General features: G+C 35.7%; 1 protein-coding gene across 1 annotated transcript in view; it reads right to left on the bottom strand.

Annotated features, from left to right (window-relative positions):
- Positions 1 to 15,759, bottom strand: part of ADAMTS18 (ADAM metallopeptidase with thrombospondin type 1 motif 18) — a gene marked incomplete at its 5' end in the record, with an annotated part of 193,998 nt that extends 178,239 nt beyond the window's left edge. Inside the window, 3 exons of the mRNA XM_053715800.1 lie at positions 7,520 to 7,836; positions 15,318 to 15,399; positions 15,493 to 15,759. Coding sequence (XP_053571775.1) covers positions 7,520 to 7,836; positions 15,318 to 15,399; positions 15,493 to 15,759 — 666 coding nt within the window. The remainder of the gene's footprint in view (positions 1 to 7,519; positions 7,837 to 15,317; positions 15,400 to 15,492) is intronic.
- Positions 15,760 to 16,152: the final 393 nt, after the last annotated feature.

Raw genomic sequence — 16,152 nt, 5'->3', positions numbered from 1 at the left:
TGATTTTTTTATCATTACCTATGTATAGATATATCCATTCACATAGATAAACAAGCCAACTTGATCATTCTACCCTGTTTGTCCTGCTTCTCAACAGACTACTTATAAATGCTTCTGCCTGCTTTATTTACCTCATTAATCATCACATATCTTCAGCTACTCCTCTATGTCAGCCTCTTCACTAGCTCCTCATAGCCTCTATGATATATGTAATATATATGATATATATGATATATGTAATTCACTATTCTAGCCCTCACTTACAGAGCCTTTACAACACTGCACCTCCGTACACAACTCATCTGATGTGCAAATACTCTCAAAACCTTTCTCTCTGCTCTGCTTCTGACATATTCTTCTAAAACTTCTCATCACCTCCTGTCACTTGTTATCACAGGCCTTCCTTCAGTAGTGTCAGCCACTACTCCTGTGTGCATAGCTGTCAATCCTCCCTTAAAACTCTATTTAGATAAGCCTGCCATCTTACTTTCTAATATCTCTGACTTCTGTAAGTCACAACAGGGCCAGACATAGGGGGTACAACTTGTTCGGTATGGCAGGGAGCGATGCTGGTGGATGAATTAGGGTTGTCTTTTTCTCTGCCCCATTTAGGACATCGAGGAGAACAGGGTGGTTGTCTTAGGATGCAGCAGAAAGAGGGAACTATACTACACATATTGATTGGATATAGAGTGATGACAATGAAATGGTGCCGCCCTATGGACCACAAGCCACCAGGCTTTCCTTCCCAACTTCTTTCAGGGCAGTGTTGAGTGCAAGTGAAGAGTCAATGCTATTACAGAGTTCTTCTCAAACCTCTGATTCTCAGCCTGTCACATGAGGTGGCACAGCACACCATTTATAGGTCTGAGATAATTCCAGTGAAGGTCTGATAAGAAAAGCAAGTACAGTGGCACATGCATCTTGTTTGATATCTGTTCTGAGCATATAACTGGCAAAAGTTGATGCAGGGGAATATTCATCCAATCTGCGGTCTGCTCTGGGCACACAATAGGCATATGGGAATGCAAGGGACCATGCATCTTGTCTCAGGTCCCTTCTAGTCACATGTCTGGTTGAAGAGGATTCAGGGCCCGTACATTAGTCTCAGGTATATGTTGACAAGATTCCTGCCGTAATTGTTATCACAATGATGTTCAGTTCTTCTCTTTGCATATTAATCAGGAATTGGCTAAGTTACACTCTCTGCTGCTAACAACTACTATTTCTAAAAATTATTAAAGGGACAAGAATGTGCAAAAAGAAAATTCTGTAATGTGTTCTATGCACGCAGTAGTGCAATAATAAAATACTTTATGTCTTTAACCTCTGCAAAGTTTAGCTCCAAAGCAGCAATGCACTACTGAGAGCTAGTGGAGCATATCTGGTAAACCGAGGACAAGAGGCATATGTGCGTAGCCACCAATTCCCAGCTAGCTCCTAGTAGTGCATTGCTGCTCCTGAACATTTCAACCAAGGATACTAAAAATAAATTGGATAATAGAAGTAAATTGCACACGCTATCTGAACCATGACAATTTAATTTTCAAATGTATGTCTCTTTAATCCCAATCAGGAAGGCAAATAAATATAAATGTTCCTGTGTTGAACAAAATTATATTTTCCTGTGGAGCCTTTTGTCATCCTCTAATAAAGCTGTTGAATTTCTGTCTATTGGCCAATAGGAAGCAAATGCAACATCTTAGTTTTACTTAAATTCATTTTTATTTTTTTTTATTATTAAAGATTTTTATTGAGGTTATGCAAATAGTAAACAATAAACAGAAGTTCAGTAACATGCATGCATTAGGTACAGTAATATTTGTTTAGCTTTTACATTCTCATAGAATTATTTGAATTACCGTGTACATTGCAGCGGTAAATTAGGAAGACAGTACATTACTTTTGTACAAAATACTGAATATACATATGGGAACCTCATTTTCTATTTTTTATTTTTATGGGGAATGAAAGCACCTCAACAAGGCTAGCAGACCACTCATGGGCCTTTATACTTGAAATGAATAGGAAGGGGAGCTCTAATATTACATACGGTCACTTTTGGACCTAGAAATTAAGTTAATATCTTATAACAAACTGTGCCACACAAAATTATATATAAACACAGTAATATATACAACCTGGTATGTAAGGCGTATAACAAACATGTAACACTGTATGCTCAGTTATATTATATGCAACCAATCTAGTACTATCTATATATCCAACCAAGGGAAAATGGAGCAAAATACTATGAGCCAGAGTTAGACTAACATGGGTTAACATACATACTTCTTGAAGTGCCAGGGGACTCGGGGCATAGTGGTATAAATTATGCGATGGAAAGCTTAGTATCTTAGGGTTGGGAATCGTGTCTGCTAGTATAGGAGTTTTAAAATATATTTCTAAACATTTACAAATCATCAACTAAAACAACATAATATATTGAGAATACTGCCTGAGGATTTAAAGCATCTTAACTAAGATATAGAGAGGACTACAAGTTAAGGATATCCTATCACAGACACTGACAGGGCTAAATACCTATAAGGGACAGAGGAGAGTACACCGGCACAATTTACAGATAAATGTCTGTGCAACCACATTCTACAACTAGGAATAACTATAACTATAAACAGCAGCATATATCAGAACAGAGTCTCATATCAATTGTATTCCCCTTATAGTTCAGGCCAGGCCGTCTAAGACACAGTACATTCTGCTATAGATTACTTCACAAGGATGGCCATGTAAATATGCAATGTTCTGTAACAGCTCAGCCGTGTGGCATAGGCACATCACCCAATTCCGGAACGCCAAAAACCCTTCAGAGGATCAGCCTTCACATCGCCCTCCCAAGCAAGGCTCAGGGCGACATCCAGGTGAGCCGCTACAAAAGGCATACCATATAGCTGGAGTAGAACTTTTACTAGTACTGTGGATTTGTCTGGCGCAGTATTTACCGCCCATGTAGCTTGTAAATCTAGCAGTGACCAGCATCTCACCAAAACCTCGCTGTCGCCTCTGTCGTGTGATACGGCTGGTACCCCTCTAATACCCGCAACATACCAATAAGATTCCGGCTTCTCTGGTAGGCACAAGTCCCCATTATTCTGCTCCAACGGGTGGCCATCAGAAGGCCATATTTGCTGCTCACCTAGTGAAGCGAAGATCTTGGTATTGTTAGGTGACTTAGCCGAGCGGCCCGGTAAGGACACTACTGGTGATTGAAGCGAGACCAACTCCACATCTTCAGTACGGTCCGCTGTGAATATCATAAGCGTGGTCTCTGGGGTATGGGTAGTATCGAAAGTAGCAGTATTTTTCTTTGTCACAGAGTCAGGAATAATTTCTTCCACCATGTTGTTCAGCTCGTGCCCCATATGAGTACTCCATGTATCCTCTGGGGCCTCTATAGCTACTGAGTTCTTATGTCCGCGATCTTTCCTCAGCGGTATAGAACCATCTCCACAATCATCCGCTGTCCAGCATATCTCTCTAGGTAGGGTCTTTTCCATGAAGTTTGCAGGCATGAGAAGGCTGGAAAGCTCAAACTGTAGGTCCCGACAATAAAGTTCCACAAGTTGCACCATATTGCGCTCCCACGTGTCTATGGCATCCATATTTAGCAATAGCTCTCAGCTTAAATAGTAAGAAAGATGCTGTTCTGTTAGTAAAACAGGAAGTATTCTTCAGCTCAGACGGCTGATCTTTATCTGGTAGTGTCAAAGCACTTTCTTCCGCACACCTAACTAGGTATACTAAACTGTACAGCTCTACGGCTGTTTAAACCTGGTATATATCAGGAAACAGGGGGCTAAACAGAGTGCCAGGCCGTGAAAAGGCCACCGCTGCGCACTTTATCTAATCTGGTCTGCCTGGCTGAGGTTCAAGACAAAAAGTGCAAAATTTCGATCTTCATATATTAGCCAACATATAGCACTTTATATAAACTTAAAAGTCAGTTCTCATGAGCGATATACAGCAGATGTATCAGCTCAATATCACAGCCGTTTCTATAAAGCAGCCATCTTGGTCGGTGTCAGGACCCGCCCCCCCTTAAATTCATTTTTTAATAATATAGTTTTCTAAATACAACATTCTTTTAACCCCTAGAGTGCCAAGCCTGGCAAATTGCACTTTATGAACCTAGCACATGTTATGCACTACACAAAATCGCTGGCGAATTCCTCATACATTTAAGCGTGGGAAATCATATGTTTCCTATAGTAAGAAAAAAAAAAAACATTCCCATCACCTTTTTTTGTATCCTTCATGTTTTCACTGTATTGTTGAATTAAAAACACTCTTATATGGAATGGATATATGCAACTGTGTAGTATAGGGTTGCATTTAGCCTACAGACAGCTCTGGTGACCATAATCACTTTTATTCCCATTGCATTCTCCAATTCTCTTGTTTCTATGAACCATCAATTACATTCTCTGCTCTACAGAAGGAAAATGCATTTGTTGATATTTTGTAATTGGTTTAACACCCACAGAGTTGTGGAATTTGTTTATATACTGCATGCAATATATACTGATAAACAGATAAATTAGTAGATAGATAGATAGATAGATAGATTCCATAACTGTTATCCCAATTATGGACATAACATTGTATATACATTTCACGCTCCCCATTGTACTACTCTCTCCTTCTTTGACCAATACTCTTCTCCCTTTATGCTAGTCCCATTAGTACCCCCCCCCCCCCCCCAGTTTTCCCAGTCTGACCATATTTGTGTACTGGCAAATCCCTTTTCTAACATTGATTCTCATCCCAACTCTACTTCACCATGCCTTTGTTGTGCTTCCCATAAATCTGATCCTACCCATATGATACTACACACAAAGAACACTACAGCTCTACTAAATAAGTCTCTTTAATTAAGTACATAAAAGCAATTTCTCACATCTCACAGTGAAATCTAGCCAAACCCTTTCTCAATGTATCATGTGATGCAAATGAATATAAACTGTTGATCTTGCTAATTGAAATGCCAAACATGTGATTGAAGAGATCTCCCACTGAAGCCACCAGTATAGAAAAATAATCTGGGCTTCTCAATACAAAAGGCCCAATCAACCATTGTAAATGCTTTTAAAGGCTTTAGATTGGAAGACAGTGTTTACATTCTTTACAGCTGAAATTCATTGTTCTGTCTTAATCATCTGACACTAGATATACAAATTAGCGTTCTGTGGACACTTCTCTCATGTATTCAATACATATGGAATCTGATGCGTTAGATATTGTGATGTTATTAAATAACATGTAGCTTAAAATTATTAACAAATAAAATGTAATTATCAATAAAATGTCCACTAAAATGTCAAACAAAAGTAATGATACTTCTTGACGACTTAATGTTTCAGTGATAGTTTAAAATGCATTTGAATAAAATATGACCATATTTTAATCTCTAGTGCCCATATGCTCAGATTTATTAAACACAGTGTTCTCCAAAATACCCTTTTAATGGTTGCTCCACCCACCTGATTTTCCTGACCACCCAGCTATTTGAATAAAATATGACCATATTTTAATCTCTAGTGCCCATATGCTCAGATTTATTAAACACAGTGTTCTCCAAAATACCCTTTTAATGGTTGCTCCACCCACCTGATTTTCCTGACCACCCAGCTAACATATAAGACAAAAATAATCTAAAATCAGCTAATATCAACATTTTTAAATGTGTATTGCACACATGATTATTAAATAAACTTAAGTTAAATTATGCAATAAGTTTGTGCTTTAGATAACAGGAAATGTTATCATGTGACACTGCTCCCAGCCGTCTACTTTATAGTGCCACCTGGTGGAGAACACTGTAACACTTCTATGCATTTATGCACAATTCTGTATGTTCTGTATCATTAGTATCTCCACATACTACACGTCTGCACAAGGCAGAGCATGATAAATATTGGATATCAGTCTCCTGGTGCCTGGTAACATCATGTTCCTAAAGCCCTAGCTTGTTTATAGTGGAAGGGAGCGAGAACAAAGCTACTCCTTTCCCCTTTTGCTTAAAAAGGACAGAACTTGGAGCATGAAACATATCAGAAAAATTGCAGTTTGTACACTAAGTTAGTGTCCAACATATGCCTATTTCTAGCCACAGAAAGAAAAGCATTGCAGTGTGTTTTCAGTTACCACAGTTAGCCCACAGAGGTTAACTGTGAATTTCCCATCTACAAGGAAACTTATTATTTGCAGGCTACAAAATTATCATTGTTATTATACAGTTCCAACAGGAAGCCCATTTTGTTTGCAGCAAGCCGGTAAGGCTGCTGCGACTCTTTATAGCAGCCAGGCTAAGCTTTTCCCTGCACGGTGCTGGCAGGGGCAGTGCATCACGCACGGGTGTCCTGCCCCAGAACCACAAAAAAGATAAGGGCAAATCAAAGTGATTTAAAAGGTGTGGCCTAAGAAAATGCTAGGCAGAATGATATATCAAAGCTGTATTATTAGTCTGATACAGATGTATTTTCCAAAATGATATTATTTGTTTAAATATAAATGTAATTTATCCCAGGTTAAAAAAAAATAAAATAAACTGTTCCTTTTATTTGATCTCTCCTGCTAAGGCCATTTATTTAAATTAGCCGAAAAGAATAAATCTCGGATGTTTCAGTGTCCCTTTAACACCTTGATTGTTGGTATGTTCAAAGCCATGAGCTGATGTAGGCTTTCAGGGTAAGCTGAAAAATAACTGCTGCAAGAGTACACAGCAGTGATTTTACCCATTGATAGACTGTGCTTTCGTTGCAATCTTGGATCAAATGAATAGTGAGTCTGACTGGTCAGCCTGAGTTACTGGCAATCATAAGGATAAATCATTGCTGGAAGTGAGTAAAAGGTAATCAAGGGCTCAATCTCTGCAGTATTCAAGTAACTAGCAAGTTATAACATTGTTTAAGAATAATAAGAATAAAATAAACCTGAATTAATAATACATTGAAAACTGAAATTGAAGAAATGCCAGGATTAGATATTGAACTTTAAAACAGTAAAACACAAAGGTAAACACATGTATTAAAGTGGAAGATGCATACATTCTAAAAGAATATATCATAGACTTAAAGGGACACTGAACTCAATTTTTTTCTTTCGTGATTCAGATACAGCATGCAATTTTAAGCAGCTTTCTAATTTACTCCTATTATCACATTTTCTTCATTCTCTTGGTATCTTTATTTGAAAAGCAAGAATGTAAGTTTAGATGCCGGCCCATTTTTGGTGAACAACCTGGGTTGTTCTTGCTGATTGGTGGATAAATTCACCCACCAATAAACAAGTGCTGTCCAGCGTACTGAATCAAAATTGGCTGGCTCCTTAGCTTAGATGCCTTCTTTTTCAAATAAAGATAGCAAGAGAACGAAGAAAAATTGATAATAGGAGTAAATTAGAAAGTTGCTTAAAATTGCTGCTCTATCTGAATCACGAAAGAAAAAATTTGGGTTCAGTGTCCCTTTAAGGAACGTCACAAGACATTGAAATGACTTACCAGCCCCTCACAAGTAGCTATGGCCACAGAAGAATTGTCATAGTTCCTAATAATGCCCTGATAGAAGCATCGCTCCACACTCTGATCCACATCTGCTACAAATCCATCTTTATCCACAACTTGCACAACTAGCTCAGGAGATAGAAAAGGAGAAGGCTGCAGTTCCAAATGAAGCTCCTGTCCAAATGCTGAAAACCTGTAGTGCAAGGAAGGCTTTGAACTTCGCGTTGATCTCCTTTTTCTACTGTTGTGCAAAATGTCATGTGAAATGAATGCTCCATTAGAGTCCACTTCCACAGGTGTTACAAAGATATAATCTGAAAACATATATCAACGCGGATGAAAAGGAGATTTAAAACACACTGTCAGACATGCTACTTACATGAACTAAAGAGAAATATGGCAAACAGCAAACAGTATTTCAGCACATGTGACATTTTAGCGATTTTCAAATGTCACCTTAGCGTTCGGGTTTAGGATGATGATCAAGGTTAGGATTTACTGTTAGTGTTAGGTAACAAACACTCTTGCGACATTTGAAAGGCATTGATATGATGAGCACTACACAAATAAGACATACTATTTTATTTGCCACATTTCAGCCGTAAAGCCCAATGTTTCAACTATTTGTTATAGCTAAAGTATACTGAAATATAAGATAAGACATAAATCATAAGACATTTGAGGCACTAATAGTACGCAAAATTAGATAACACTAAATATAAACAATTTTCAGCTTTAAGGAGAAATTATATATAATAATATATATATATATATATATATATATATATATATATATATATATATATATATATATATATATGCAATTAAGCAAAGCAAAACAAATAATCTGCAACGAAAATAGTATTTACACTGTCATTTTGTTAGTAACATTTGTATCACTTTACAGTCCAACAAGATAACTGATGAAAGCGCCTTGAATATTTTTAAAGGGACATTATGCTAAAAAAATTTATCTGTACCATCTAAAATAGAACGTTTTAAATGTTTTACAGTACTTCATTTTTGGAAAAATTTAAGTTCTTGTGCTAAAAAAAAAAAAAAAAAGTTTTTTTTTTGTGGGAGATAATCAATCAATCACTGTGTAGAATGTTACTGGTTCAGTGTCCTGGATCTTGCAGGATGCCCTCTAGCCTCTCTGGAGGCAGCTGAAAAACTATATTTTTCTAGGTAAATCAAAGGGACAGTGAACAAAAAAAGTTTTTCTTGTATATATTTTTTACTGTGCATGAAGAAACATTTTATGGGGAGGTTTAATTTTCATTTTAAAAGGAAAATTAAATAAAACAGACATAATGTTTATTTATGAATAATTAACCCCTTGAGTGCTATCGACAGCTCTTAATAGTCGCAGAGTTTCCCACTCTGGTGCTAACGATGACTCAAAACCGTCGCTAGCACTCTCCCACCTTGAGGGAGCCTGGGGGCTCCCATCCGTCCTACCCCGGCGATCGGGCCTGTATAGTGACAGGCATCACCAGGGCTTCACATTTTGCATGGTAAGGGCACGCGCAATGACGTGATGACGTCACCGTGCAACTTTATTAACAAAATACAATGAGAAGTAAAGGGAAAGGGGGCATGCTGCTTAGAAGCCTGTATCTCAGGCATCTAAGCAGCTAAATACCCCCAAGACCTAATGTTGGAAAGGTAATCCCCTAGCCTTTCCAACGGTATATGGGGATCTGAAAGAAGAATGCCCTGACATTCCTAAACGCTGTGCAATGATTGGTTGATATGTGAAGTAGCCTGTTTATATCTGTTGTTAACTGGCCTGCAAAATAATGCATATTTTACAAACAAAATCACAGGTTTACTTTTTATATATATTTTGTTATACTGTAAATACTTTGTGATGCCTAAATACAAAATTGACTTTTATGTCCCTTTAAGGCAAACAAAAAGATACAACTTTATTTGAAAAAAAAAAAAGTAAACAACAACAATCTAGAAACAATAGTTGTTTGTACTTTGTACTGGAACCCAGCAGAGACAAATGGACTAAGTACACTAAGAAGATTGCTATAATTACTTTATCTTGCCATTTGTCACCTCCAGGAGGTCTAGAGATCAATCATCTCTTCCCTAATCAGGGCTCAATAATAGCTAATTAATTTTAGGATAAAAGCAATTGCCTAAAATAAAAAGACGAGACCTGTGCGTTCTCATAGTTTGTCATTTCTACCTTATTTGTCACTTTTATCACATTAAACCCTATTGACCTATGTAGCATTTCTAAATTAAAAAGTGTATGAAAGTTTGTAAGAAATGATGGCATGAAAACAAATATTGTTACATTTTGTAAATGTTGTAAGTGATCTCTGGTGATTAAAGATAAGGGGCAGCTTAACAAATGTTTAAGTGTCTGCTGCTACTTCCAAACAATACATCAAGGGTATTCGCTAGTGCTGAACTAAATGAATAGCAGAACTTCTCAGAGTTCATCAAGCTAGGCTGCAGGAAGCCACATCTGCAGAAGCAAGGGGTCTCCATGGCAACGCTGAAAGGCAGCACATATACAACACTCTCGATCTGTCACTAATTCAATATATCAAAGAGAGCTGAATTTTTAACCCTTCTTTTAAGGCTCACTTATAACATTTGACAGTAAATATATTATATTATATATTATAGGCAAATAAAGTGATGCAAAACCAGATATAAAGTGGCACAAGTAACTTTTCTTCTGCTTTATATGTTGTACTAGCAGTCAATGTTAATAGAAAAGTTTTGCAGTCTTAAAGGGACGTCTTATATATTTTTTTATTTCATATAAAAGATACAATTTTCAAAATGTGTTATGCTATTTTTATGATCTTGTGCTAAAAATAATAATTAAAAAATCTTGTCATGTTTGCATAGGAGGATCTCCCCCACTAGAGTTGTGGGACTTGTCTTTATCAGTCAGTGAGCATTTAAAGGATTTGAAACCCAAACAATGTGTTTTGTGATTCAGACAGAGCAAACAATTTTAAAAAAAGTTTCCAATTAGCTTCCATTATTAAATCTGCTTCACTCTCATGGTATTATTTGTTGAAGAGATACCTAGGTAGGCGTCTGGAGCACTACATGACAGGAAATAGTGCTGCCCTCTAGTGCTCTTCCAAATGGATAACATTCTTGCAGAACTGCTGCCATATAGCGGCCCAGACACATGCATGCTGCTGAGCTTACATTCCTGCGTTTTAAATAAAAGAGAACAAGAGAACAAAGAAAAACATAGAATACAAATAAATTAAAAAGGTTGCTTAAAGGGACATAATACTCATATGCTAAATCACTTGAAAATGATGCAGCATAACTGTAAAAAGCTGACAGGAAAATATCACCTGAGCATCTCTGTGTAAAAAAGAAAGATATTTTACCTCACAATTTCCTCAGAGCAGAGTAAGTTCTGTGTAAAAAGTTATACTCAGCTGCAGGTAAAAAAAATAATAAAAATAAAGAAATGAACAGCAGCCAATCAGCATCAGCAGTGCTGAGGTCATGAACTCTTTTACGGTGATCTCATGAGATTTGACTTAACTCTCATGAGATTCCATTGTAAACTTCCCTAAACTGAATAGGGAAATAACATGAGAGTGCACGAGGCTCATCCTTTCAGCTGTCCCGGGACAGACATACTAATACTGTATGCTGCTTAGAAATCCTTTACAATGGGATGTGGCTACTGAGGAACTTTTGAGGTAAAATCTCTTTCTTTTTTACATAGAGATGCTCAGGTGATATTTTCTAGTCAGCTTTTTACAGCTATGCTGCATCACTTTCAAGTGTTTAAACATTTGGGTATTATGGCCCTTTAAAATTGTATGTTCGATCTAAATCATAAAATACATTTTTGGGTTTCATGTACTAAATAAAACCAATGTTTTTCTGTGGGAGTTGTTCCTATAAGCCATTGAGCACTAGAGCCCCAGGACCTAGTTCATTGACTAAATTAACATGTTTAAACTACTTACATATACACAATAAAATAATTTTCAGTAATATGTCCCTTTAATATCTTTAAAGGGGTATTGAACACTAGATTTTTCATTGCATTAATGTTTTGTAGATGACCCATTTATATAGCCCACCTGGGAGTGTTTTTGTAAAAAATTATAGTTTTGCTTATTTTTTTATAAGATTGTGCTGATTTTCAGACTTCTAACCAAGCCCCAAAGTTTTAAATGTATACTGATGTCTACAGACTCCAACTTGCTACTGTTTGTGTTAAGGGTCTTTTCATATGCAGGAGAGGAGGTAGGGGGGAGTGTCTGCTGTTCCTGTTTCCCCAGTCCCTTTCACTGGGTATCTTAGCCTAACCTCACCAACAGTGCTAAACTGGGAATTTATAAGTAAGTTTTTAAAAGTTTTTATACTGGATTTTTGATCAGCATCTGTGCATATTCTTCTTTATAGTGGTGTCTATTACATGCAGTTATATGAAAACTGGTGTATACTGTCTCTTTAAGCTACAAATATAAATTCAATATGTTTAAATGCTTCTGTTTAAATGGATAAAAAAAATGAAAATATATATTAGAGCATTTTATTACTGCACTATTGCTTGAATATAACTGTGTATTTAACTGCTGGAAATGGATTAAACACATAGTTAAAATGGATGCAGATCAGCAATAAACTACTGCAAGCTAGCTAAAAACATCAGGTGAGTCAATGACAAAAGAAATTTGTGTGTAGCCACCAATTATCAGCTAGCTCCCAGTAGTGTAGGGTACGCACATATTATTTTTTAACAAAGGATACCAAAAGGACTATGTTCTGTCAAGATTTGCTTCTCCGTCAAAATTTGCTACCACAATTGTTCAGTAGCAAATTTTGACGGAAATGAGAATTAGTCCTCGGATTCCTCATGAAAGCGGTCACGTACATGTGCACATGCGCAGTAACATTATGTTATAATAAATTTCGACAGAGAATTTATTTTAACAGTTTTATTTTAAGAAGTTTTTAAAAATGTTTGTTTACATATATTAAAAATTCTTATCTGTTAATACACAGTAGCAGGGTACTGTATTAAAAAACGTATTAATTTTATTTTATATAAGTTCTCTGTCGATATTTGCTACCACATAATGTTACTGTGCATGCGCGCATGTGACTGCTTTCATGAGGAATACGGGGACTCATTTTCTTCTCTGTCTAAATTTGCTACTGAACGATGTGCGCATGCTTGTATTTGCGTAATCACATTCCACGCATTCTTTTGAAACATATGTGGAGTGCAATTACATAATTGTACGCATGCGCAAATCGTGGTAGCACATTTCGACGGATAAGCAAATCTCAACAGAACACAGTTAATTTAAAAACAGAAGTCAGTTTAAAAGTGTCCTAAAAGTACATGCTCTATCTGAATCATGCAAGTTTAAAGGGACACTGAACCCAATTTTTTTCATTCGTAATTCAGAGCATGCAATTTTAAGCAACTTTCTAATTTATTCCTATTATCAAATTTTCTTCATTCTCTTGGTATGTTTATTTGAAAAGCAAGAATGTAAGTTTAGATGCCCGCCCATTTTTGGTGAACAACCTAGGTTGTCCTTGCTGATTGGACAGCACCAATAAACAAGAGCTGTCCATGGTTCTGAACCAATAATTTGCTGGCTCCTTAGCTTAGATGCCTTCTTTTTCAAATAAAGATAGCAAGAGAACAATGAAAAAATGATAATAGAAGTCAACTAGAAAGTTGCTTAAAACTGCATACTCTATCTGAATCATGAAAGAAAATATTTGGGTTCAGTGTCTCTTTAAGTATGACTTTCCTATCCCTTTAAAGGGACAGTCTACACTAAAATTGTTTAAAAAGATAATTAATGCCTTTACTACCCATTTCCTAACTTCACACAAACCAACATTGATAACTTATTATACTTTATAACATTTAAACCTCTAAATGTTTGCCTTTTTCTAAGCCACTATAGACAGGCTCTTATCGCATACTTTTTTTATTTGCTTTTCAGAACAGGAGACTCCTAGCTCATGTGGGCTATATAGATAACATTGTGTTCAGAGAGGTTATTTAAGATTTAGCACAGTACTAAATGCAAGTCAATAGATAATAAATAAAAAGTCATGTGATCAGGCGGCTGTCAGAAGATTCTTAGATAGAAGGTAATCACAGAGGTAAAAAGTCTATTACTATAACTATGTTGTTTATGCAAAACTGAGGAATGGGTAATAAAGGGATTATCTATCGTTTAAACCAATACAAATTGTATTGTAATCTGTCCCTTTAAGTGCATAATAATAATAATAAAACTATTTAAAAACATACTACAAGCAGACAAATGTAGAGTTATTCATATAGTAATGGAATGCAGGGGCAGGGAAGCCACATGGAATAATTATCTTTTTACTTCAAGCTTTACAAGTGAAATATTCGCCTTTTTTATTTTTAGTATTTCGCCTCAGTTGCTCCTAACCCATTCTTTGCCTGAGGGGTCAGCTACACATTCTCTGCAGTACACCTACTCTGAGCTATATCATATCTAGTTTTCTGCACAGACATCACACCTGGGAACTTTCATGATTTGACTTTGAGACTTTGTGTAGTTATAATCTTAGGGTACATTTTTTTTCAGGCAAATTCATCCATTTGATTAATTTACCTACTTATTTACTGGCTTCTGGTTACTCAGGGAGGGATTTCTGAAAGTGATATGTTCCACTGCCATAGCACTGTCTACAGAATGTTTTCAAAATTCTTTGAAATAATAGCCCTCAATTGTATTTTCTCAGTATAGATAATTGGTGCATGTAACATTTTTTATTTAAAAGGATCTCAGTGTGAGCTTAAAGGGACATGAAACGCTTAAAGACTGATATAAAGTGTTAATTATGCTTAGTTCAAAAATAATAATAATATATATTCCTTATTTATTTTGCTTAATTTGCTGTAAAATGCCTTGAATTAAGTACAAATATTGTGCTTGCCCAGGGAGGTCAGAATTCTGTAGCCTTGGATTCCTTCAATATACTGCAATCCTGCTACAGATACATAGTGAATACTTAGATCAGTGGACTAACTCGTTTACAACAAGCCCTAATTGGTTGTAATTACAGAAGATACACTCACTCAAACTTTTAAATCATTTTGCAACCCGTTAGTAAAGTGGATTTTAAATGGTTTTAAAATGTTTATTTCTTTTGTAGATCTTTTGCAATGCAGTAATTTAATTGCTAATACTTTGCATATAAAATTATTTTACTGACATTTAAACTGCAGAGTTCCCAAGTATGACAATCATAACTATTCTGTCATAACTATTTTGTATTAAAGTATTATCCTGTTTCCAAACACACTTCTCTCATTGCAGGTTATACCTGGTGATTAAGGTTTACAAATGATTTGTTATATAACAATATTGCAGCAGCAAGAGAATATGATTCATGCTGTAAATTAAAAGTTCCATAAAATAAATAGAAGTTAGAGAATATTGTAAATGTAGCTTATTATTCAACTCAAGGGAAAGTATTTTGTTTAGAGAATTTAGATCAGTAGTTTATTAAAAAAAAGTAATAATAATGCTATCAGCAACAGAATAATTCAGTAAAATACAAAGTAGTAACTCAAGTAATAAAAAATAACTGAAAAGTTTGTGCATTTCAGTAGAAAATTATTATAGACATAAAAACAAAAATAAAAAAAAAGAATAAAAATATTTACAAACAAATATCTAACCAAGAACCCCAATAACTGCAATGAAATAACCCCAAATTTGATCTGCACATATAAAGCAATTTAATGTTAAAATAAAAATTGTATACAAACCATGGTTAAATCCAGTAACTCCATTATCACTGGTCAAAGATGCTGCAAAGGACACACAACATAGGCAATAAAGTTGAAATGTCTGCAAAAAGAAAAAAAAACAAAACAATCTATTGAAAAGTTATGAGAGTGAGAAACATGTTTTATATACAAATATTGCACACATGTAACTTGCCTTAGCTAAATTTCCAATCCACAGGATTGTCAGAAATTGCAGAGATGTGCATTTGAGTATAGTGATAGGAAAAGTCAAAATTAATAGTGCAAAATAATCCATCTTCTTCAGGACTTGTATTCTCATAGTTACTCCAAAAATCATGCAGAGGAATAGAGAGCATATTCTCAGGATACTGAAGCAAATGACATTCTTGAAATCAGTGCATGGAGATTTAGTGTGAAGAGTACCCAGAAGTGACAAACAAAAGCAGGATGATACAGTGGAGGGAGAAATTCATAGCTTGTGCACATCATTTTATAGTCATTTACTACAAAGTCCACACAGCAGCATTTCCACAGAATACAAATCCATTCAAGCACAAGTTTAGGATTTCCATCCTTAGCCCCTCCCCTTGGTTGTTACACCTCCAGTGATGTCATCTGTCACTCTAATGCATTCCAGGATTTTTAGTTTAAACAAGTTCAGTTTTTGTTCCCTTATTCTCACTTTTTATTACAACAAATTTACAGATCTCATAACATTAAAAGTGACAAACCACTGAAATGCCAAATAGATTAATTAGAAAATGTACAATAACTATGCATGTTACAAGCTACCACTGTTTAGTTAAAGGGACATAAAACCCAGTTTAAAAACAGTTTTAAGCAAGATTACAAT

This window comes from Bombina bombina, chromosome 1 (genome assembly GCF_027579735.1).
Source record: "Bombina bombina isolate aBomBom1 chromosome 1, aBomBom1.pri, whole genome shotgun sequence".
NCBI lineage: Eukaryota > Metazoa > Chordata > Amphibia > Anura > Bombinatoridae > Bombina > Bombina bombina.
Note: the sequence above shows the minus strand (reverse complement) of the source record. Positions and strands in the feature narration are given on the sequence as shown.